The 26,152-nt window shown below is 45.3% G+C and overlaps 1 protein-coding gene across 1 annotated transcript in view; it reads left to right on the top strand.

The window, feature by feature from the left end:
- tacr1a (tachykinin receptor 1a) overlaps positions 1–26,152 on the top strand; it is a 66,342-nt gene that overhangs the window by 31,477 nt on the left and 8,713 nt on the right. The window contains exons 2-3 of the mRNA XM_074637053.1: positions 7,873–8,067; positions 23,091–23,241. Of these exons, the coding sequence (XP_074493154.1) occupies positions 7,873–8,067; positions 23,091–23,241 (346 nt within the window). The remainder of the gene's footprint in view (positions 1–7,872; positions 8,068–23,090; positions 23,242–26,152) is intronic.

Genomic DNA, 26,152 nt, shown 5'->3' on the forward strand with positions numbered 1-26,152 from the left:
ACATCACTGAGTTTTATACCGGAGTGAAGACAGATCACAGATTAAAAGATTTATAGTTTAGTTGTCTTCTGATTCACCGTCTAGTTAAAATCTGTGTTAACTGTATATGTGAACAGTGTTAACTGTAGGTGTGAACATTGTTCCAGCAGCAGAAGGACCTGCAGGATCTCTGCTTCACACACCGTCACTGAAGGAGTCTGACTCTGAGAGAGCTTTATAAAAGCTGACAACAAACGGACCTCAAACAACTTTCTTTATTTTAGAAAAAGTTTTCTTTTGATGATCTGTTATTTTCCCCGTTAACTTTTATTAAGGATCCAGTTAAAGTCAGAGAGAGAAGGAGGGTCTGTCTTTTACACCTTTTACATCATTTATCTCATTTCCATTCAGTCACATGAGGCTGATAATTCCTGAGCGTCGGGTTTGATATGAGTTACATCATTAACATTTTCCCTGAAACATTCAGCCTAATACACAACTTATACTGTCAGAATATCAATAACTACAGACGCTAATAATGAATAAATAGTATAAAGATATTGATCCAGTAGAGATGGTTCCTGGTCCTCTAAGCAGGACTCAGTCCACAGTAGAAATACAGACTGCAGCTGTTATTCATGTGCAGGTGTTTGTTAAACAGGTAACAGGCTACAGAGAGGAAACACTGCTGCTCTGCCACTGAGAATAACTGAGTGTCTTTATTAGTATCAGATCAGTTCAGACATAAACAGCTGTTGAAGCCGACTGACAGCTGATCCAGCTGTGATCAGCTGCAGCTGTCATCAGAAACGGACGTCGTTTCACGTGACGCTTCAGAGGAAACGACGTCTCATGTCTCTAAAAACATATTTCCTCATTTCCTCTCTCCTCGTGTCTGTTCCTCGCCTCCTCCGCTCACATCTCCCGTGGGCGCAACTAAGACGCGAGGAGAGGAGTCGACGAAAGGAGTCGAGGAGAGGAATCGAGCCGTATAAAATCGGAAATGGGAAAGGCCCTTAGTCCCAGTAGGCCGGACACCATAACGCTCTTCTGTCTATGTTTATAAAGCTATTAGTCAGTTCCAGCTGGTCCAGAACCCAGCAGCACGTGTTCTGATATAAACCAGACTGAGAGTCCACATTATTCCAACCTTTACAGCTTTACGTTGGCTACCTGTCCGGCACACAATTCATTTTAAAGTTCTTTTATGGGTTCTAAATGAATGAATGGATTGTGGTATATAAATAAAGTTTATTATTATCATTATAAAACAGCTAAGTGTCATTTTTACACTTTGTTTTTTTGCAAACCAGAAAACAAGACACCATTTGTGAAAAAGACACCATTTGTGAATTAGTGAGATGAAGAGGTGCTGGTGGGTGGTGTTTCCTTTGGACAGAGAATGTTTATGCTAAGCTAAGCTAACCGGCTGCATATTTACAGCACTGAACAGTGAGGAGAGTTTCAATCTTCTCATCTAATATCTGCAGTGTTTGTGGCTTCTCAGCCAACGTTTGATTACAAATCTATTTGAATCTTTGACTTTTAGTTATTAATAACTTTAGTTTTGAAGATAAGCAGATTGGTGGATTCAGATTTGCTAAAATGCTATCAAATAAACCCAAAGTTGTTTTGCTGGTGCAAAGTAGTGAACTCTCTAAATGACAGTGTATTGTAGTAGTGTATAGTGTAATAGTGTATGGTGTAGTGGTGTAGTAGTGTATGGTGTAATAGTTTATGGTGTAGTGGTGTAGTAGTGTAGTAATGTAGTAGTGTATGGTGTAGTAGTGTATGGTGAAATAGTGTATGGTGTAGTGGTGTAGTAGTGTATTAGTGTAGTAGTGTATGGTGTAATAGTGTATTAGTGTAGTAGTGTATGGTGAAATAGTGTATTAGTGTAGTAGTGCATGGTGTAATAGTGTATGGTGTAGTAGTGCATGGTGTAATAGTGTATGGTGTAGTGGTGTAGTAGTGTATGGTGTAATAGTGTAGTAGTGTATGGTGAAATAGTGTATTAGTGTAGTAGTGCATGGTGTTATAGTGTGTGGTGTAGTGGTGTAGTAGTGTAGTAGTGTGTGGTGTATGGTGTATGGTGTATGGTGTATGGTGTAGTGGTGTATGGTGTAGTGGTATAGTAGTGTAGTAATGTAGTAGTGTAGTATTGTATGGTGAAATAGTGTATGGTGTAGTGGCGTAGCAGTGTATGGTGTAGTAGTGTATGGTGTATGGTGTAGTGGTGTAGTAGTGTAGTAATGTAGTAGTGTAATAGTGTATGGTGAAATAGTGTATGGTGTAGTGGTGTAGTAGTGTAGTAATGTAGTAGTGTAGTAGTGTATGGTGAAATAGTGTATGGTATAGTGGCGTAGCAGTGTATGGTGTAGTAGTGTATGGTGTAGTGGTGTAGTAGTGTAGTAATGTAGTAGTGTAGTAGTATATGGTGTAATAGTGTAGTAATGTAGTAGTGTATGGTGAAATAGTGTATGGTGTAGTGGCGTAGCAGTGTATGGTGTAGTAGTGTATGGTGTAGTGGTGTAGTAGTGTAGTAATGTAGTAGTGTAGTAGTATATGGTGTAATAGTGTAGTAATGTAGTAGTGTATGGTGAAATAGTGTATGGTGTAGTGGCGTAGCAGTGTATGGTGTAGTAGTGTATGGTGTAGTGGTGTAGTAGTGTAGTAATGTAGTAGTGTAGTAGTGTATGGTGAAATAGTGTGTGGTGTAGTAGTGTAGTATTGTAGTAGTGTATGGTGAAATAGTGTATGGTATAGTGGCGTAGCAGTGTATGGTTTAGTAGTGTATGGTGTAGTGGTGTAGTAGTGTAGTAATGTAGTAGTGTATTAGTGTATGGTGAAATAGTGTATGGTGTAGTGGCGTAGCAGTGTATGGTGTAGTAGTGTATGGTGTAGTGGTGTAGTAGTCTAGTAATGTAGTAGTGTAGTAGTGTATGGTGAAATAGTGTATGGTGTAGTGGGGTAGTAGTGTATGGTGTAGTAGTGTATTGTAGTAGTGTACGGTGTAGTAGTGTAATAGTGTATTGTAGTAGTGTAACAGTATTGTAGTAGTGTATGGTGTAGTAGTGTAACAGTGTATTGTAGTAGTGTATGGTGTAGTAGTTTACGGTGTAGTGGTGTAATATTGTATTGTAGTAGTGTAACAGTGTATTGTAGTAGTGTATGGTGTAGTAGTGTAACAGTGTATTGTAGTAGTGTATGGTGTAGTAGTTTAATAGTGTATTGTAGTAGTGTAACAGTGTATTGTAGTAGTGTATGGTGTAGTAGTATAACAGTGTATTGTAGTGTAGTAGTGTATAGTGTAGTAGTGTAATAGTGTATTGTAGTAGTGTATGGTGTAGTAGTGTAATAGTGTATTGTAGTAGTGTATGGTGTAGTAGTGTAATAGTGTATGGTGTAGTAGTGTACGGTGTAGTAGTGTAACAGTGTATTGTAGTAGTGTATGGTGTAGTAGTGTAATAGTGCATTGTAGTAGTGTAATAGTGTATTGTAGTAGTGTATGGTGTAGTAGTGTAATAGTGTATGGTGTAGTAGTGTACTAGTGTATGGTGTAGTAGTGTAACAGTGTATTGTAGTAGTGTATGGTGTAGTAGTGTAATAGTGTATTGTAGTAGTGTAACAGTGTATTGTAGTGTAATAGTGTATAGTGTAGTAGTATAACAGTGTATTGTAGTGTAGTAGTGTATAGTGTAGTAGTGTAATAGTGTATTGTAGTAGTGTATGGTGTAGTAGTGTAATAGTGTATAGTGTAGTAGTGTAGTAGTGTACGGTGTAGTAGTGTAACAGTGTATTGTAGTAGTGTATGGTGTAGTAGTGTAATAGTGCATTGTAGTAGTGTAACAGTGTATTGTAGTGCAGTAGTGTATAGTGTAGTAGTATAACAGTGTATTGTAATGTAGTAGTGTATAGTGTCGTAGTGTAATAGTGTATTGTAGTAGTGTATGGTGTAGTAGTGTACGGTGTAGTAGTGTGACAGTGTATTGTAGTAGTGTATGGTGTAGTAGTATAATAGTGTATTGTATTAGTCTATGGTGTACAAACAGAAGGGCGACAGAGCCATCTGTGGGAACAGCCGCGGAATCTCTCTCCTCTCCACCGCAGGGAAAGTGCTGGCAAAGATCATGCTCAATAGGCTGCTGGAGTACATTTCGGAAAGTGCTCTTCCAGAAACGCAATGTGGTTTTCGGAAGTCCAGATCCACTACCGACATGATCTTTGTTTTACGGCAGCTACTAGAGAAGAGCAGAGAACAACGCAAGGACCTGTACATAGCCTTCATTGACCTCAGCAAAGCCTTTGACACCATAAACCGTGAGTTGCTCTGGAAACAGCTCTCCAAACTTGGGGTACCACCCAAGTTTCTTTCCATCCTGCAGCAACTGCATGATGGGATGCAAGCCAGAGTTCTCACAGGAGGACTCCAGTCTGAGCCATTCAAGGTCAACACTGGGGTGAAACAGGGCTGTGTCTTGGCACCGGTCCTGTTCAATCTCCTCCTCTCAGCCATTACCCACCTCTTCCACCATACCCTGGGCTACAGAGATGGAATTCACCTGGAGTACCGCCTTGATGGAAGTCTATTCAACATCCGACGGCTCCAGGCCTACACAAAGATAAAGACATGCCAAATCCGTGAGCTCCAATACGCAGATGACTGCGCTGTCTTTGCACATAGCCCAGAATCCATGCAGCATGCCCTTAACACAATCTCCAGCCTATACCAGCCGGTCTCCAGGTCAATGTTCAAAAAAACGAAGTCAGGGCACAACTCACAACCCAACCTCCTTCACCCCCTAGCTTTCAAATAGGTGGTGTTCCACTCACAGTAGTTCACCAGTTCACCTATCTTGGCTCCACACTCTCCTCAGACTGCTCCCTTGATACTGAAATAAACAGTCGCCTCATCAGCCTTTGGGCGACTCCGTAGAAGGGTATTCGAAAACAAAAACCTAAAGATCAGTACCAAGGTGGCTGTTTACAGCGTGGTATGTGCCTCCACTCTGCTCTATGGGGCAGAAACATGGACCACATACAGACGGCATATCAAAAGCTTGGAGGCCTTCCACATTCAATGCCTCCAAAAAATCCTCGGCCTCTCTTGGGAAGATCGGGTGCCTCACACAGAGATACTTTCCATGACCAACTCCATCTGCATGGAAGCATCACTAGCAAAAAAACAACTCTGCTGGATAAGGCATACTATCCGCATGTCCGACCACCGCTTGCCCCACCAAGCCCTCTATGGGCAACTCAGCGACGCAAAACGGGCTGCTGGCGGACAAAAGAGGCGCTACAAGGACTACACTAAAGACCTCCTCAAGCTCTGCAACATAAACCCCACCCATCTGGAACATCTGGCACTTGATAGGTCAGCCTGGCAGGTCACCTGTGCCACCGGAAAAATACACCACACCACCCGACAGAGGAGGACCAAAAGGCGTGCCCAATGATACCAGCGGGCAGCCGGCATTACAACAACATCTGGGCTCCCTTGCCCCATCTGCGGGCGAGTGTGTGGCTCACGCATCGGCCTCCACGATGTTGAATCCTGACACAGTGAGAGCCCATTTCACTGACTGAGCTCTAGTGGTTCAGTAGTAGTGGTAGTACTCTATGTTTAACCTGAGCTCTAGTGGTTCAGTAGTAGTGGTAGTACTTTATGTTTATCCTGAGCTCTAGTGGTTCAGTAGTAGTGGAGTGCCTGGATTGCCTTTCTGTTTATCCTGAGCTCTAGTGGTGTCTAGCCTAGTGTCCAGGATCAGATGTTCGCGTGGTGCTGCGGGCCAGCAGGGGTGATGATGGTTTGGGCGGTGGAGCGAGCAGACTGCCGTCCTCTGCAGGTGTGTGTTTGATTGTGACATTGGCAGCCAGACGGTGACTCACCTACATGAAGAAAAACCAGAGGAAAGCCAGGCTGTGATCTCCCATTTGCAGCAGACCGCTGGGAGCGTTTGATTTCACAGACCTCTGATACAATTAGAGGGAGAATTTCCATGTAGCACATTCATTTGGGTTATTAGTGGGATTAAACCTGTAATTAGACCTGGCATTTCACTGGAAAGCTTCGCCTTAAAGGGGCCAAAATAAATAATAGCGCTGATGTTAATGCTCAGCATGCCATGCATGCTTCCAGACTGCAGGCAGTCAGAACAATATTTAAGCTCAATGAAAAGTAAAGTAAAGTATAGAAATATAATATGTGATTTTAAATCAAATCAGTACTTTACTGGATAAATACAGCTTCCAGGTTATTGAGTTATCAGTATTGTTAAAGGGATTTAAATCTATGCAGAGGATAAAGAAGAACGGAGGTGAAGTATTCTATTTGAACTGAGCAAATGGATCGTGCTGTTTTAAAGCCTGATGAGGCTCTGTGTTAATGATGGACAGGTTATTATATGATATATAAGTTATTCAGTCGTCTCTCTAATGAGCAGGCTGATTATGACAATGTGATGTGATTACTCAACGCAGACGGAAATCATTCTGACTAGACTTCTGCTTCATAGTAAACACTCTTTGCAATGGAACTGTTGGTTTATGATCCTCATAAAAAAATAACAACTTTAATCCAGTAAATGGATTTTGTACCAGGTTGACTCAAATCAGAGCGTCTTTTTTAGTGTATATGTGTGTGTGTGTGTGTGTGTGTGTGTGTTACCCTTCAGGAGCTCTTTTTACTCTTTGTCTCCATCGAGGACCTGAATAACTTGTGACTGAACAATGAATGAATCCTCCGTCTGTGCGACTCTTCATCCTGCAGTCAAACTCACTCATATACAAATCTTATTATAATATACAGTATATTATAATATACTGTATATATATAATTATTTGGTTCAAGATGATGATTTGCAGTGTGCAGTTTGGGCTTGTAGTTGTAATATTTCCTTTGAATAGATTTCTGAGCAGTGTGCGTTACTGATTTGCTGGCTCTTAGCTTTAATCTGGGGGTGTTTACGTCCACGTCAGATGAAAAGTGTGAGTCTTATACAGAGTCCCTGCATGTTTCATCCTTTGCAGTCAAGGAGGGCTTCGATCAGAGACACGTGGTATCTTCTCTGGTGACGCTCAGACTTGTCCTGCAGACCTGTCCTGCAGACCGCCTCACTGCCGGCTGGTTTTAGGGGATTTTAGTTTTGAGCAGGTGAAGCACATTGAATGAAGGTCAGATGACTGAAATGGCCCGTCACTGTTTATGGTTACGGATGTGAACACCTTCAACCACCCTGAACGCTGAAACTTTGACCTTATAGTCATTGCACCAAAGTAATACCATATAACATCATAGTTCAACATTTTGGGAAATACGTTCGTAGATTAGAGTTCGTTGAGAAGATCGGTACCACTTTCATATCTGTGAAATAAATATAATGCTACCACCAGCAGCCAATTAGATTAGCTTAGTGTAAAAAAAAGACAAGAAACAGTTAGCTTTTATTATGTCCTGTTGGTTTTAAATTGGTCTTACTGTTTTATTGTGTTGTTTTCATGTTTTTTTCATGTTCAATTGTACAGCGTTGGTCAACTTTTGTTGTTTTTCAAATGTGCTTTATAAAAGAAAATTGGATTGGATGGGATTGGCTCCATCCAAAACTAACAAAATCTGTGTGTATCTGAATGTTTTATCTGGTTTGTTGCATCTGTACAAAAACCAGAGCAGAAAATGCTGAGCTAAGCTAAACTAAACTAAGCTTAGCTACCCAGCTGATTGACGCTACCTACCAGTAGATTTATTAGATTATTACTTTCCAAACAGTGAAGTGCTGATGAATCATCCAGTAAATAGGTGATCATACAAACTGCATCCTGTCAGAGGTGCTGGTGACTAACACATGACTGCTACCAGACTCATCACGGTGTCCTCTCCCCTCCACCCTGCAGGTACATGGCCATCATCCACCCTCTGCAGCAGCGCATGTCGTCCACAGAGACCAAGGTGGTGGTGGCGGTGATCTGGGTGCTGGCTCTGCTGCTGGCCTTCCCCCAGTACTACTACTCCAACACGGACCAGCTGCCCGGCCGGGTGGTGTGCTACATCGACTGGCCTGAATACACCCTGTGTGACTTCAAAAAGATGTGAGTGTATCTGTGGAGCAGCTTTTCAAACAGTCAACAAGCGCCGTTAATTACTTCTGAATCGACTGTGAATGTGTGAGGATGTTGTTTGTATTAAGTGTAAATGAGAGAGAGCGGCGAAAAAGCACGGAAGCTTTTTGTGCTTTGTGGGGAATAAATTGGAGGCACGTCGTCGGGGATTTGTGTTCGCTCTCTACTGAAAGGCAAGAAAAGAAAAGAACAATTAGACTGAAGCCATCATTCCTTTTCTATTTGTGATTCTACTATTAGAACTACTAAGACGACCACCACGACTAGTTTTCAAGAACAGTTTACCAGCAAATCAATTCAAGACATCAAACTGAGAATGAATCGATCATAAATAGAAGAGGGTTGAAAAATCGGTTTTAAAAACCAGTTTTTAGGAATGAAAAGAGAATCTGCAGGTTCAAGCAGACTTTTTAAAAAAATTACACTTTCAGCTTTTTATCAGAAATGCTTGAATCGGAAGTTTCAGGTTTAAAGCCCATGATTCCTCTTCTGTTCAGTTCTTTATAAATCAGGTCAAAGCTGAGAACGAAGATTTTCTCTTCACCCTCCTGTTAGCTCACTAACGTGTCCACAGCAAAACCTTGAGTCAGACCTCATCTCCCGTAACACCGAAGCACAATCTGATTTATGTGAAAGGCCAACGATGAACAGAGTCCTGCGTGGCCGCCTGGCCTCAGTTATCAGCCACACCTGACTGACGGCCCCGAGATTACCTGTGCTATTGATTCCAACTTCACCCTGCAACTTTGCAATTTGAATGAAAGAGCCTGTTCAAGCATCCCTCAGGAAGCTAAATACAGACCTGATTTTATATTGTTAGTCCTGTAAACTGCAACAGATTCAGAGAGCTCAGCCAGAGCGTTGCACAGAATGCACATTACTAACTATAACAGTGTTATAGTGTGAGGGGATTTTACTCCTGAGGCAAACTGAGTGCTTTTATGATTCAAAGTCAAGCAGGGTCAAAGCCGGATCTTCTACTGTGTGTTCAACAGCTCAATTTCTCTCTTTGCTAAGTTGATCACAGAGAAACCTTCCTCCTTCAGTAGAGGAATGTGAAAACAGCCGTCTAGTGTCAACCTGTGCAGACGTACGTCATCCTGCACGGAGCAGCTCAAACACCCAGGAGAAGCAACCAGAAGCATTTTGACTGGTGGACATTCAGACATTTAGACACACCTTAAACTGCTTTCACACTGAGACCAGCGCCGCACGGCGACCATCCTGACAACCATCCTGACAATCGTCCTGACAACCGTCCTGACAACCATCCTGACAGCCGCCCTGACAACCATCCTGACAACCGTCCTGACAACCATCCTGACAACCGTCCTGACAACCATCCTGACAACTATCCTGACAACCGCCCTGACAGCCATCCTGACAACCATCCTGACAACCGCCTACCTGCAAGATCGTTCCCCAACAAAGCAAAGTGTTTTAAAAGACAGGTGCTTCGGTGAACGTCATAAAGTCTTTCTGTTGTACGACTCCAGGAATTAGACACCAGCATTATCAGCTCCTCCATCACTCTACTTTTCTTCTTTCTTCTTCTACGGCCTTCTATTTGATTGGCCAAAGCCAGGCGGTTACTGCCAGATGTTCAACACGGTGAAAATGTGTACGCATTCACGTGGGTGGCCACCGCATCATACCCCTGTGGCGGTGTGAAAGCCCCTTCAGCCCCTGGGCTGGTTCCAGCACTCTTTGCATATCACTTCATCCTGTGAGAGCCACAGAGGATTGACAGAGAGCTCGCCAGACACCGTCTGAATTACTGTGACGCAGCAGGTTAACGAAGGTTAAAACAGAATGAATTAGAGGCCCCATGTGACCCACTGACTGGTCACCTTTCCTCCACATACCATCTTTCTCTGTGCTGCTAAAATAGAACCAAAGGCCTTTCACATCACACCAGTGACTAACATAATGTGACTCATTTTGCCACTCTCTGTTTATGCATTGCTTGTGTAGAGGAAACAGCGAAAGCTGTCATTGCTGCAGACCAATTGCATCTCCCCTCACGCCATGATATACGATCAAAGAGAAGGCGAGGAGAGTCTTGTTGTGTTAATCTTCCCTTCGCACACACTGAAAGCTTGCTGTAATACACAAACTGGTGAAGCTGCTTTAGAAACAGGATAAATGCAGCATGCCTGGCAGGGATTCATTCACACTTTGCACCACCCCAGTAACTCCAATTTCTTCCATTCGTCTCTTTGTAATCCCTCTGGCATAACTGGCCGACACACACATGAAGGCACCAACACAGGTACAGTCCCACAACATGCACACACAAGAGAATACAGAAAAACACCCACGCAATGACGCACACATGGCAGCACTCAGACACTCTGATCACAGCTCTGCTGATGGCTACCTGATGGTTTACCTGCTCTGCTGCCAGCCTTCCCTTCTACTGCCACACCTCTCCATGGAAATATGGTCTGTTATGAACAGCACGACGCTAATTTGATTGTTCATTAAGGGGAACCAGCTGCACTTATTGCTTTTTAAATGAAACTGTAATCAGTGACACATAGATGCAGCTCAGCTGCTGAAGCTGTAAATGACACATCTGATTAAGGCTGACCCCGGGTCAGATCCCACATGTCTTTCTTTCCGGGTGTTGCCCCGCCGCCGCTATCACAGTCACCCCGTCTGATGGCCCGTCTGCTGCTTTCACAGTCAGTGGGAATTAGTAAATACGCTCTCATAGGAGAGTATTAATAGATGACATTGTTTGTGAATGCACGCTTAGATAACACACACACACACACACACACACACACACACACACACACACACCCTCAGAAACCCTCCCATGTCCTCCTTTTACATTTGCACCTGTTTCTATACTGGAGCCTGCTACAGCAACAACGTCTCCACACTTGCTCTGCATGTAATCTGATTACTAAAACTGATGTAATAATCATGTATGTCAGTTCACATGAAGGTATAGTTCAGGTGTTTCTCAGTGTGGTTCTATGAGGTTCTGATCCATAGTCAGTGTATTACTACAGTAGAAACAGACAGGAGTACCAGAACGGGAGCAAAGCAGTGTACTGCTGTGGACGGTGGGGCAGCAGCAAAAAAGCAAAAAAATCAACATCAGTTTAACTGTACGCTATATTTAGAATATTTACACCTCTTTACCTCGCCGTCACCAGGATAGACCAGCGCTAGACCAGTGTAGACCAGCGCTAGACCAGTGTAGACCTGTGTAGACCAGTGTAGACCTGTGTAGACCAGTGTAGACTAGCGTAGACCTGTGTAGACCAGTGTAGACCAGTGTAGACCAGCAGTAGACCAGTGTAGACCAGTGTAGACCAGTGTAGACCAGTGTAGACCTGTGGAGACCAGTGTAGACCAGTGTAGACCAGCAGTAGACCTTTGGTAGACCAGTCTAGACCAGTGTAAACCAATGTAGACCAGCAGTAAACCGGCGGTAGACCAGTGTAGACCTGTGTAGACCTGTGTAGACCAGCAGTAGACCAGCAGTAGACCAGTGTAGACCCGTGTAGACCAGCAGTAGACAAGTGTAGACCTGTGGTAGACCAGTGTAGACCAGCAGTAGACCTGTGGTAGACCAGTGTAGACCAGCAGTAGACCAGTGTAGACCAGTGTAGACCAGTGTAGACCAGCAGTAGACAAGTGTAGACCAGCAGTAGACCAATGTAGACCAGTGTAGACCAGCAGTAGACCAGTGTAGACCTGTGTAGACCTGTGGTAGACCAGCAGTAGACCTGTGGTAGACCAGTGTAGACCAGCAGTAGACCAGTGTAGACCAGTGTAGACCAGCAGTAGACCAGTGTAGACCTGTGTAGACCAGTGTAGACCAGTGTAGACCAGCAGTAGACCAGTGTAGACCAGCAGTAGACAGCAGTAGACCTGTGTAGACCAGTGTAGACCAGTGTAGACCAGTCTAGACCAGCAGTAGACCAGTGTAGACCAACAGTAGACTAGTGTAGACCAGTGTAGACCAGCAGTTGACCAGTGTAGACCAGTCTAGACCAGCAGTAGACCAGCGTTACTTCCAGCTGCCCCTCCTCCCTACACACACATTTATTCAATATGTGCACTGACCAGCCACATGTTTAAATAAGAAGGCTTAGTTTAATTCTACATGTAAACATTCATTCCCTCCACAGAATGCTCATATACAGGATCTACTGGAGAATAGATGTTGATGCGGTTCATTCAATGAGCTCAGACAGCCACTCACACAAACACATTCACACACTCCAACAGCCAAGAAACAAAGACACTTTAGCCTCTTAGTCCGCTGGGGGAGAGAAGAGATTAAAACAACACAACTCACAGTGTGATGATGAAGATGAAGATGAAGATGAAGATGAAGATGAAGATGAAGATGAAAATGAAGATGAAGATGAAGATGAAGATGAAGATGTGTGTGTGTGTGACATCTGTTAAAGGCGGTTTTATTGATTAAGCCTGTCGGACAGCAGGGTGACCCAGTACAGCTTCTATTCCCTAAAGCGCCGTCCATCAGTGGGAGCTGAAGGTCTGCTGGGCCCTCTGTCAGAGAGCCCCTCTGTCAGAGAGCCCCTCTGTCAGAGAGTCCCTCTGTCAGGTAGTCCCTCTGTCAGAGTCACTCTGTCAGGGAGTCCCTCTGTCAGGTAGCCCCTCTGTCAGAGAGTCACTCTGTCAGGTAGTCCCTCTGTCAGAGATTCCCTCTGTCAGAGAGTCCCTCTTTTTTTTCAAAGTCATTTCCAGAAGAATTGAATGTTCAGACGGAGGCTGTATAGTGTTTCAAAATGATGTAAAACTGCATAGTTTTAAAACAAAATCTATAATATCTCCTCGTATCTTTTATTTACTGTATACATTCAGAATACCTGCTGTATAACATGTAGGAGCATCCTGACTGGGACACTGCTCCTATAACCTGAATGATACCGACTATAGGCTACAGATAACACAGGAAAGCACTTTTGGTTTTCTAAAACATCAAAACATATTTCACATTTTATTGAAATTATAAAAGGAGCTCAAGCATAAGCAGTCTGAGAAGCATTATTTGGTGATGTGGCTGCTCCCTGCAGCCAGATTCTCAATAAAAACACACACACCTGCTGCCATGATAACAGATCAATAGCAGCCAGCGGGCTACAATATATATCAGAAAATATCTCTTCTTGTTTTTACACCTCTGGGACTGTGTGTGTCAAGAAATGTTGGCACAGACACGTTTTTCATCTCTTCCATAAATTAGTCAGCAGAGAGCTTCTGAAGCCACACATATTTTCAATCTCATGAAAATCACCAGAACGCCGGCTTCCTTCTGTTGGTTGTTCTCTGCAATCGACATGCACACACAGGAACCCCCTGAGACTAGAGGAGAAACACCAGGGAAACAGTGAGAAATATCAAACCATATTAAGAAGTGTCTGTGAGGTCTGGGAATAACAGCTTTAAACCAGGAGCTCATCTGTTCCTCCTGTCAGAGCTCCACCAGTCAGACACACTTTCCAAACTATAAAACTCTTCTCGAAACCCTCTAGTCTCTGAGCACCTCTTTATTACAGGCACAGCGTGTGATGACAGAACTGTAGAACGGATTAAAACAGACATTTCAATTACTTAGTAGCCAGTGTCTATTTTAATATAAAAAGTGACAATCCTCCAGTTATACTAAACAGATTGAATGTTGTCACACCCTGGAAAAAGAGAATGAGAATAAACGAAGCAGAAGCTCTCTGACCTCTCCGACCTCTCCGAACTCTCCGACCTCTCTGACCTCTCTGACCTCTCTTCATTAACATATTGTGGCTGCTTTTATTGGTGTTTATTTAGACAACGTAGTGCCAAAATCTGAGCAGAGGCTGTGTGGTGTTGAATGTGGTAGCAACCGTCTTACAAACCACTTTAATCATGCAAATCAGCAGGACCAGTAAATGGATCCATCAACTCTCCATGCATGATGGACACGTTGATGATTCACCGTCTGGAGGACCCTGGAGGACTCTGGAGGACTCTGGATGACTCTGGAGGAAGGAGCACTTCACAAAGAGTCCATATGCCGTTCTGGACACCACATCTGGTGTCACTGTGTCATTTACAGCCTCTTTGTCAGAGGAGCTACCGTGTGCAGAGACGTGACTGTTCAGCTGTGTTGGAACCAAGCTGTCCTCACAGGAAACATGGCCGTGCAGGTCGTTTGTGCGAGCAGCTTAAGTTGAGATATTTTAAGTTACGTACGTAGCTATGTTGGTACCGAATCACGTCACGTACGTAATGTAATAACTACGCAGAACGGTCTCATCCACCGTTCGTAGCTATACCTACAGTATGTAAAGTAATGCACTGTAATTTGTGTATTCTGACGACCTGGGAATGAGAACGGGCTGCACACCCTGTATGCTGTGATTGGCTGCTGAGGGTTACAAAGACATGTGGAGCCCAAAGGCTGTTTGACGCCCAGAAGAGTCCTGACCGCAGCAACGCTAGAAGAGAAGAGGAAGTCCAGGCAGAGGACTGCAGCGTCTCTCTACATACAGACACCAGCACACTGTTATAGGGCCTGATTGAGAGGGATTACTTTAGTATCAGTCTATACTTATACTTATATTAAACCTTTAAACACAACGGTCAACGACCTGTTCTTGTTATCTAGGTATGAGGACATTAAGCACCTCTGTGTCTCTCAGACCAAGACAACAGCCTGATCCTGACAAGTCACACTGACATGATGGACTTTTCCAGAGAGAGAAAGTAGGTCTGCCGAAGACAGCGGCTGTAGAAAAAAAGCAGACACCTAAGAGCTGAGAAATAACACACATACTTTAGACGGGAGGAGAGCCAAGAATGGAAATGCTCTCGTCTCTTCTTCTTTAAAGGCGTCCCAGTTTGGAGAGTCATCGCGTTCTTTCAGCATTTACAAGACCGACATACATTAACAACTTCTATTCACCGATGTGATGCACAGTAGTCTGTCCTGTCCAATCTGCAGAAACATACTCAAACACACCTCCACCCGACACCCCCGCAGACGACAGGATTTACTCAACAGTTCCTCTGAGCTCATTACTTCGACGGCCACTTGTGTGCGTACAAATCACATTTCTAATTAGACTGTGACAGCTTCCGTTGTCTCTGAATTGATTTTCCTGTGCCTCGTGCTAAACATTATCTGTGCCTCATGTGACCTGCTGCTATGTGCGTTGGCTTTAGTTAACACAGTGTTTCATTGCAACGTTGTGGCAGAATGTTTGACCTCTTGGTTTAATTAAAGACCAGATTAGATTTTACTGCGTTTGTCTTCTCCACTCGTCTGAGAGGTGAAAAGAGCTCCGGTGGTTCTAATATCATTAATGAGGCCAGTGAGAGAAACCCATAATCATAGCCAACACATACTACTACGTCTGTGCAGGGAAAAGGAAACTGAACGTTGTGAAGACGGGACACAAACAGCGGTCTCCTGGAGGAAAGCCTTGTGTTTGATGGACCCATCCACCCTCCCACCCCCCTAAATCTACACACCCATAATTACGAATGTTACCTACTTTATTCTCAATAATTAAAGACAACTAAGCATAAAAACTGGTGTTGCAAGTCCCAAAGTTCCAGCCCTCAGCGGGTGGTCGTCCTTTAACCACAACGTTAGCGGTTCGATCCCCGACTCCTACTGTCTGCATGTCGATGTGTCCTTGAGCGAGACAGCAGCCCACTGCTCCAAAGAACGGGTTAAATACAGAGGTCACATTTCATGTATGTACCTGTATGAATATGAAGAATATCTGTGGCTCTGTGGCTCTGTGGTTCTCTGGCTCTGTGGCTATGTGGCTCTCTGGCTCTGTGGCTCTGTGGCTATGTGGCTATGTGGCTCTCTGGCTCTGTGGCTCTGTCGCTCTGTGGCTCTGTGACTCTGTCCCTCTGTGGGTCTGTCGCTCTGTGGCTCTGTGGCTCTGTCGCTCTGTGTCTCTCTGTCTCTCTTGCTCTGTGGCTCTGTGGCTCTGTCGCTCTGTGTCTCTCTGTCTCTCTTGCTCTGTGGCTCTGGGGCTCTGTCGCTCTGTGGCTATGTGGCTCTGTGGCTCTGTGGCTCTGTGACTCTGTGACTCTGTGACTCTGTGGGTCTGTCGCTCTGTGTCTCTCTGTCTCTCTTGCTCTGTGGCTCTGGGGCTCTGTCGCTCTGTGTCTCTCTGTCTCTCTTGCTCTGTGGCTCTGGGGCTCTGTCGCTCTGTGGCTCTGTGGCTCTGTCGCTCTGTGACTCTGTGGCTCTGTCCGTCTGTGGCTCTGTCGCTCTGTGACTCTGTGGCTCTGTCCGTCTGTGGCTCTGTCGCTCTGTGACTCTGTGGCTCTGTCCCTCTGTGGCTATGTGGCTCTGTGACTCTGTGGCTCTGTCCGTCTGTGGCTCTGTCGCTCTGTGACTCTGTGGCTCTGTCGCTCTGTGGCTCTCTGTCGCTCTGTGGCTCTGTGGCTCTGTGGCTCTGTGGCTCTGTCGCTCTGTGGCTCTGTGACTCTGTGGCTCTGTGGCTCTGTGGCTCTTTCGCTCTGTGGCTCTCTGTCGCTCTGTGGCTCCCTGTCTCTCTGTCGCTCTGTGGCTCTGTTGCTCTGTGTCTCTCTGTCTCTCTGGCTCTGCAGCTCTGGGGCTTTGTCGCTCTGTGGCTCTGTCGCTCTGTCGCTCTGTGGGTCTCTGGCTCTGTGGCTATGTGGCTCTCTGGCTCTGTGGCTCTGTCGCTCTGTGGCTCTGTGGCTCTGTGGCTCTGTCCCTCTGTGGCTCTGTCGCTCTGTGTCTCTCTGTCTCTCTGTCTCTCTTGCTCTGTGGCTCTGTGGCTCTGTGGCTCTGTCGCTCTGTGTCTCTCTGTCTCTCTTGCTCTGTGGCTCTGGGGCTCTGTCGCTCTGTGGCTCTGCTCTGTGGCTCTGGGGCTCTGTCGCTCTGTGGCTCTGTGGCTCTGTGGCTCTTTCGCTCTGTGGCTCTCTGTCTCTCTGGCTCTGTGACTCTGTGGCTCTGCCCCTCTGTGGCTCTGCCCCTCTGTGGCTCTGTCCCTCTGTGGCTCTGTGACTCTGTGGCTCTGTGGCTCTGTCCGTCTGTGGTTCTGTCGCTCTGTGACTCTGTGGCTCTGTCGCTCTGTGGCTCTGTGACTCTGTGGCTCTGTCCGTCTGTGGCTCTGTGGCTCTGTCGCTTTGTGTCTCTCTGTCTCTCTGGCTCTGGGGCTCTCTCGCTCTGTGGCTCTGTGGCTCTGTCGCTCTGTGTCTCTCTGTCTCTCTGGCTCTGTCGCTCTGTGTCTCTCTGTCGCTCTGGGGCTCTGTGGCTCTGTGGCTCTGTGGCTCTGTGGCTCTGGGGCTCTGTGGTTCTGTGGCTCTGTGGCTCTGGGGCTCTGTGGCTCTGTGGCTCTGTGGCTCTGTCGCTCTGTGGCTCTGTGGCGTAATCAAGAGGCAAAATGCTCATGAAAATAATATGCTGAAGCTCTTTGTAAATGACTTTGCTCTCTGATTCTTATGACAATACGCAGTTAGACATCATGCTGTCTCATAACTATCAACAAAACATGTTTTTATTTATGGAGCAATATAAACTTTTTATATAGAAGTAGCTGGCGCAACAAGGCTACGCAGTCTGCTACAGTATGATGACTTCCTGTCTTTTTGACACATCAGATGTCAGGACTGACCAGGCAGCTGGCTAAAGGTCAACGGCACAAAGTTCACCAAAGCTGAACTTGATGCTAACGATTTCTTCAGATTTACTTAATGCAGAATCAATCGAATGAATTAATTGATTATTCCACAAAATGCTGGTGTGTCTAAAGGCTCCTTTACACTGTGGGATTCTTGGATGTTTCAGATGAGAGAGAAATCTTTGGTCCTAAATCGCACACGTCCGCTGACGGCAGGTTTGGAGTTTTGGCAGTGTCAGAAATAGTGTGACCCACATTTACAAACCAACCAATCAGAATGCCACACAGACTGACGCTGGATACACCGGCCGGCGGTCGGCCAACATTTTCTATCTGCCATTCTACGTATGTACACACAAACCAAAACAATGGATGCCAAACGAAACAGAGGTTTGTGGGACTGGAAGAACTGCAGCCAAAGCTTGCTGATTGTTTTGTGCGGTGAGCGGTGCAGATGGATGAGGTGAGCTGGTGATGTGCTCTGCTCTCATGTGCTTTTATCTATTCACATCCTACTGTAGCTCTACAATTCACCAGACATCTATCAGGCCATCAGGCCTCAAAATTGATTTCACACAATCCGACACAGAAGGTCAAATTTTCTTAGACCCATTGCACACAGTATGACATACAATAAACTCAGCTTTTAGGGCAGGACAACGTACACCTTTATTATTATTATTAGCACATAATGTATATGCATCATGTAAATCCCTGCATAGCTGCCCTGCCTCAACCTGAGCACATGTCTAATCAGAGTAATTGCAAACAGCTGTGTGGGTCGAGATCATGCAGCTCTGCAGTCCTTTTTTCCTCACTTTCTTGTTTAGACTAAAGTCTGGTGTGGACTGGGACAATAAACCAAACCTTCAAAAATCTAGAACGACCATGATGGCCAGTTGGCGTACAGGATCCCTCTTTAACACATGACTTTGACTGTAGAGTACACTACTAGAGTACTATGGACAACTTTTCTTTAAGCTACTTCGAGGAACTCTCATTTTGTGTTGATGGTGGCGGTCCCTGTGGACAAATGCGGTAGCATTTCCGAGCACCAGAGTCCCTTTAGAAAACCTCTCATTTTACTGCTGCAGGGTCTCACAGTCTGCCCCACTCAGTCCTGGTTCTGGTTCTCGCGTGCCTCCCTTTCCTCCAGCAATACGGCCTGGGCATCCAGCAGCGTTGTGTCAGTGTTGGCTCTTCCCAGCGAGGACCGGCGGAGCAGCAAGGTGAAGCTCTGCTCCTGGCTGGAGGAGGAGCCGCTGCTGCCGGGCACCGAGCTCTCCACCTCCCGCTGGTGCTCCGACTGCAGGTTACTGGCGCTCTGTCAGACCTCTCGGCGTCACTCTTTTCTGTCGCAGTAAACACGTGATTAATATTGTCAAGTAAACAAAAACACTTGCTTAGGTTGAGGCAATAAAACCACTGTAGTTAGTTTTAGGAAAGAACTACATGGTTAGGCTTAAAAATACTAAGTTTGTACAGTGAAAATGAAACTGAAAGTTGTGAACAGCTAATTGTAACGTAACGCACGGGACACAAACAGTGGCCTCCTGGATGTAAGCCTTGTGTTTGTTGGACCCATCCACCTCCTCTTGACGTGGATGGGTTTACATTGTAGTTAAAGGAAAGCCTGGTGTGTCTCATACCAGTGCTATAGGGTGCCTCAAGTGTGGATATTTAACACCGGCAACCGTGACAAAGCATCAGTATTTGATGCCCTTGGAATGAGAACGGGCTGGTCTGTCTGTGGACTGGTCTGTCTGCGGTGGACTGGTCTATCCGCAGTGGGCTGGTCTGTCTGCGGTGGACTGGTCTGTCTGCGGTGGACTGGTCTATCCGCAGTGGGCTGGTCTGTCTGCGGTGGGCTGGTCTGTCCGCGGTGGGCTGGTCTGTCCGCGGTGGGCTGGTCTGTCCGCGGTGGGATGGTCTGTCCGCGGTGGGCTGGTCTGTCCGCGGTGGGCTGGTCTGTCGGTGGGCTGGTCTGTCTGCAGAGGGCTGGTCTGTCCTCAAAGGGCTGGTTTGTCTGCGGTGGGCTGGTCTGTCGGTGGGCTGGTCTGTCCACAGAGGACTGGTCTGTCCACAGAGGGCTGGTCTGTCGGTGGGCTGGTCTGTCCGCGGCGGGCTGGTCTGTCGGTGGGCTGGTCTGTCAGCAGAGGGCTGGTCTGTCGGTGGGCTGGTCTGTCGGTGGGCTGGTCTGTCCGCGGTTGGCTGGTTGCTGCCGGACTCTGATCTGAAGGAGTTTCTGATGAACCTGCTTGATTTATGTGTGATTTCATGCAGAATCTGACCCAGTAGCACGATGACAAGCATTTCAATCAGGAGAAACTCCATATGGAATGAACAATAATTTAGTACATGGTGCATGATAAGATGAATAGTGAAAGGTCTTTGTTGATTAGACTCCATGGTGACGTAGTATATCAAAGGGGGTAGTGATGCCGTGGTGAGAATAGGTATATTCCCCCCTGGAGTCTAAACACTGATGGAGGTGCTGGTTGTGGTGGTGACTGGAGTAGCCGAAGATCCGATGAAGGGATGTGGAGCAGGACTGGGCTGAATATGATGACGATTGGAGGTGATGGATGGAGGCAGGTTGCATCGGTTCTGACTGAAATGAAAACTGACAGCAGCAGAGAGGAGCACAAATTTAAAATGTGATTGCAACGATATGATTGGCTCAGGGACAGCGTGGCAGAATGTGGTTGGTTAACTAAGAATGAAACGTAGTCAGCTGATAGAGTAGGAGGTGATTTAGATCAGATCTTGATGGGCAGGTTGGCTCCTTGCATGGCAGCCTCTGCCATCAGTGTATGAATGGGTGTGTGAATGGGTGAATGCTGACATGTAGTGTAAAGTGCTTTGAGTGGTCGGAAGACTAGAAAAGCGCTACATAAATACAAGTCCATTTACCATGATGTAGGTCACATAGAAGCATCAGACTGTTTAACCTAACCTTTAACCTTCCTAGAGTCGCATCTAATAAGCACTTAAGATCATTAACTTCATTGGTTTTCTTTATTTTACATTTACTTAAAGGGACTATTTGTAACTTTCAGAAATGCTTCTTAACAGCAACACCTGTGGCCGTGAAATCAACGAAAGTCAGCGTCGGGCTCGCGCTTGCTCGCTCTCAATATACCTGAACGAGTATCACTCAAAACAGTGAGGCGACACAAGTCAGCTAAAGCCACAATATCACTCTATATTTCAGCTGCTTGGCAGTAATGTTAGCTGACCAGACGAAGGTCTCTCCATGAACATGATTTAGATCTGATCCTAGTGTTGGCTTTTCCTGCCTAAGTGCAGGCTGAAGCAGCGGCGCTCTACAGCGTGTCTCCCTGCTCTCTCCTCCCGCAGCCGGAGACACCGGCACCTGGTCGGTAACGAGAGGGTAATACTAGCTAAGGAGCTCCGTCACTTCACAAGACACGGGAAACCTCTGTTGGTCTGGAGGAGCTGCAGCATTTTTTTTCTGCACAAACGTCCCCTGTGCATTCACTAGATATTCTCAGAGCTAAACTAACTCTTCTGCAGTGAGGAGTGAGAGCACGTTCACGTCTAGAGGTGGAGCGAGCTGAGAACGCGTGCGCTCTCTGAGCGAAGGCAGGCAGGCAGAGTTGGAGAGGCAGCGGCCACACGCGAACGCGCGTATGTGAGCGCGCATGTGTGACGACCCGCTACATTTATGCGCGTACAAAGTTACAAATAGTCCCTTTAACATTGAGGCAATCCAATAGTGATTATTGGATCTAGACTGAGAGAGGTAACGCCTGTAACCAGCACAAACCTGAACTACACACCTCCTTCCCTTATTTTAGCTTTGGGTTTCACTGCATTGAAGGGTTGATTTTCAAAGTAGACCGCTCAGTTAAACCTGTCAACCAGACTAGTTTCTGAAGCTGGAAGAGCTCTCCAGGCACTGTGTTAACTGTCTACATCTTCTCCCCTGACCGGATAACACCTACCTATAGTGTATCTGTATGTGTGTCTGTATTCAGTGGGATTAACATAATTGTAGCTCATTTCCAGGAACACGTGAGTCTCATCTGCAGCTTTGGGAGAGATGTAAACAGATATTCCCTCTGTGGCTGCTGGAGTCAGGAGGTCAGATAGCAAACACACACTCACGCTACACGGCTCACACTGGTATAATACAATTTAATGGACATTAATGCACACACACACACACACACACACACACACACACACACACACACACACACACACACACACGTATATAAACAGACCCCAACATTAACCTGCACACACTAACAGGGAATTAAGCGGATCAAACACTGTGTCTGTGATAGATTACCACATCATCAGCTAAATAGTGAAACTGTCATGTTTAATTATGTCATTAAGGGTTTAAACTGGTTGGACAGTTATTGGAGCAGAAGTCTAACTGAAGCCTCAAACATCTTTAATTGTGTTACAAAGAAAAACTATTCATCAGTCCTCTGGCAAACACCATAATGATGATTGATTCAACCCTTCACTCCAATGAGTAACTTTTGATTTTACTACTAGCTGTGTGACGGCCCCCGTTTATCTGCAGAGGTGTGATGTGTCCCGTGGGCTGTGTTGAGTTGAAGGTGCCTGATTGGAGTCGGTGGTCCCGGTGCTCCACCCGTGTATGACTATTTCAACCTTCTTTCAACTGCGTCCCGTCTCCGACGGTGTGAAACGGACTCGAGACCAAAATAAATAAATATAAAAACATAATTCAAAGCGGTAAACACCCACAGCATAAATCCAGCTGTCCTTCCTGCATCTGTCAGTTTCAACTGTGTTGTTTTAGTCTGATTATGACGGTTACTTCTTCATCTGTCAGATTAAACTGTTGTTTTTAGTCTGATTATGACTGTAACTTCTTTATATGTGTGTAATATTATCATATGATCTGCTCACTGAGCTCTGATTGGTCATTAGGAGGTGCTTTTATACGAGTTGATCTCTTATCTGGAACATAACCTGCTCCGGAGCAGGCTAGGTGTTCAGCATCAGTTACCATGGCGATCTACCCCGGTAAAAAGTGATCCACCGTCGTACGACTGAAAACCCTGAAGGGTTAACCCTGAAGTTACTTTGCTAACCGCTAATCCTGCTTCCTGGTACTGGTCAGTCAACAGTTTACATGTGCTCGTTGGTAATAATCCGATACCCCTCCTCCTTGTGTGGCCAAAGGGTGTAGGTTTGGTTTTAGAAGTAAATATACTATACTGCTTGATGTTCTATTCAAGTGTGATTTTAGGAGAATGTATACGGTAACAGTGGTTCCTTTAAAGTCAGAAATCCTCTCTGTGATTTCTCTGTGATATGGAATGTATACTGTATGTGTGGTTGTAGGTACTACGTGTGCGTGGCCATCCTGATCTACTTCCTGCCTCTGCTGGTGATGGGTTGTGCCTATCTGGTGGTGGGACTGACCCTCTGGGCCAGTGAAATCCCCGGAGACTCTTCTGACCGCTACAAGGAGCAGCTGACCGCCAAACGCAAGGTAACCTGTACTTTAGACAGCTACCCACAGCTTCTGGGATTACAGACTAGTGTAATCAGATTACTCAAACCGTGTCATATGAACAGGACGTGGCTGCAATGTTCATGTCTGCCTGTATCACGCTGGGCCAATAGACAAGGACTCCATACACAGGGCAGATAAGATAAAACATCTTCCTGTCTCCTTTTTTAGGTGTTTTATAGTGAAATGAGGAGGTTTCGTATCAGATAACTCCTCATTTCAACTTCACCAATCAGCCGTTCCTCGTCCATTGGAATAAGGAATAAATAGAAACTGGGCGTCTGACAAAAGTTCAGCTCTAAACGTGGCGCTGTGCAGTGCTTCATCGCTCGTTGCCTGTTAGTTCATCCCAATAGAAATCAATGAAATCAAACTGATTTTGTGTTGCATTCTGTTTGGAGGGTGTAATATGTTAGATACACACATCCCAATACATTAGAACTCTCTGTGTTGTACACACTACATTCTCTCTAGAACCTTAAAGTTCAAACTGTGCCTGTGTACACAGGTAGTCAGTCCAAAACAGGCAGAAGTAACCAAAAAACACTGGACAAAGTCTTAGTACACGGAAGCAAGGTCTGAATCACACGAGGAACGAAAGGCTGGAACGCTGACTATAAGTGCATCTCATTTCCAGATTTTTTGCCTCCTCGTCTCCTCGTCTCCTCGCTCCTCGCTCCTCGCTCCTCGCTCCTCGCTCCTCGCTCCTCCGGCTGTGACCCGGAAATCGATCTCAGCGCTCCATCTTGAAGGACGTCCCAATTCATAAAATGCATCTCGAGGAGCGAGGAGCAAGGATAGAGGAGGCTTGCCGGAGGAGCCATGAGCGAGGATACACCAGTGTATCCTCCAGTGTCTCCTCCACGGAAGTTTTTTACCAACCGAAACGCCCCCTTATTGGATATCAGTTACTGATTGGATGCTGCTGCCGACCGGACTGATCTGATGCATCAACATCACTGAGTTTTATACCGGAGTGAAGACAGATCACAGATTAAAAGATTTATAGTTTAGTTATCCTCTGATTCACCATCTAGTTAAAATCTGTGTTAACTGTATATGTGAACAGTGTTAACTGTAGGTGTGAACATTGTTCCAGCAGCAGAAGGACCTGCAGGATCTCTGCTTCACACACCGTCACTGAAGGAGTCTGACTCTGAGAGAGCTTTATAAAAGCTGACAACAAACGGACCTCAAACAACTTTCTTCATTTATTAGAAATAGTTTTCTTTTGATGATCTGTTATTTCCCCCGTTAACTTTTATTAAGGATCCAGTTAAAGTCAGAGAGAAGGAGGGTCTGTCTTTTACACCTTTTACATCATTTATCCTCATTTCCATTCAGTCACATGAGGCTGATAATTCCTGAATGTGGGTTTGATATGAGTTACATCATTAACATTTTCCCTGAAACATTCAGCCTAATACATAACTTCTACTGTCAGAATATCAATAACTACAGACGCTAATAATGAATAAATAATATAAAGATATTGATCCAGTAGAGATGGTTCCTGGTCCTCTAAGCAGGACTCAGTCCACAGTAGAAATACAGACTGCAGCTGTTATTCATGTGCAGGTGTTTGTTAAACAGGTAACAGGCTACAGAGAGGAAACACTGCTGCTCTGCCACTGAGAATAACTGAGTGTCTTTATTAGTATTAGATCAATTCAGACATAAACAGCTGTTAAAGCCGACTGACAGCTGATCCAGCTGTGATCAGCTGCAGCTGTCATCAGAAACGGACGTCGCTTCACGTGACGCTTCAGAGGAAACAACGTCTCATGTCTCTAAAAACATATTTCCTCTCTTCCTCTCTCCTCGTGTCTTTTCCTCGCCTCCTCCGCTCACATCTCCCGTGGGCGCGACTAAGACGCGAGGAGACTAGTCGAGGAGAGGAGTCGAGGAGAGAAATTGAGCCGTATGAAAACACAAATGGGAAAGGCCTATAGACTAAATACACCAGGGAGGAGGGTAATCAGGGGCAGGTGAGACTAATTAGGGCGGGGCAGGTCATCACAGAGGCAGGAAACACACTGGGTGCATCCCAAAGCTCTTAATTGCATCCACGTTTCCCTCACTTTCGTCTTTTCCTTGTGTCTTAGGCTGCATCCTAAAGCTCTTAATTTTCATTTCCTCGCTCCCAGTCCTCGCTTGAACCGGAAGTTGTTCTGGTGCGCCATCTTGAAGACCGTCCCAAAGCTCTTATTTGTGCATCGAGGAGCGAGGAGCGAGGATCGAGGAGGCTTGCCGGAGGAGCTATGAGCGAGGATACACCAGTGTATCCTCCACGGAAGTCTTTTACCGACCGACACGCCCCCTTATTGGATATCAGTTATTGATTGGACGCTGCTGCCGATCAGACTGATCTGATAACTTTACTTCTCAACATCACTGGAGTTTCATACCGGAGTGAAGACACATCACAGATTAAACGTTTTATATTTTAGTTGTCTTCTGATTCACCATCTAGTTATAATCTGTGTTAATTGAAGCTCTGAACAGCAGCAGAAGGACCTGCAGTATCTCTCCTTCACACACCGTCAGTGAAGGAGCTCGACACTGAGAGGGGTTTATAATACCCGACAAACAAATTTAAAATAACTTTCTGCATTTATTAGAATGTTTTTTCTTTTTATGATCTGTTATTTCCCCCGTTAACTTTTATTAATGATACTATTAAAGTCAGAGAGAGAAGGAGAGTCTGTCTGTCAGCAACAAACACCTTTTACATCATTTATCCTCATTTCCATTCATGAGGCTGATAATTCCTGAACGTCGTTTGATATGAGTTATATCATTTACATTTTCCCTTTATCCTAATAAATAATGTCCAGTGTTCAAAAGACACCATAGTCATATTCTGGATTATGAAATAATTAACTCACTA

Source organism: Sebastes fasciatus, chromosome 6 (genome assembly GCF_043250625.1).
Source record: "Sebastes fasciatus isolate fSebFas1 chromosome 6, fSebFas1.pri, whole genome shotgun sequence".
Lineage (NCBI taxonomy): Eukaryota > Metazoa > Chordata > Actinopteri > Perciformes > Sebastidae > Sebastes > Sebastes fasciatus.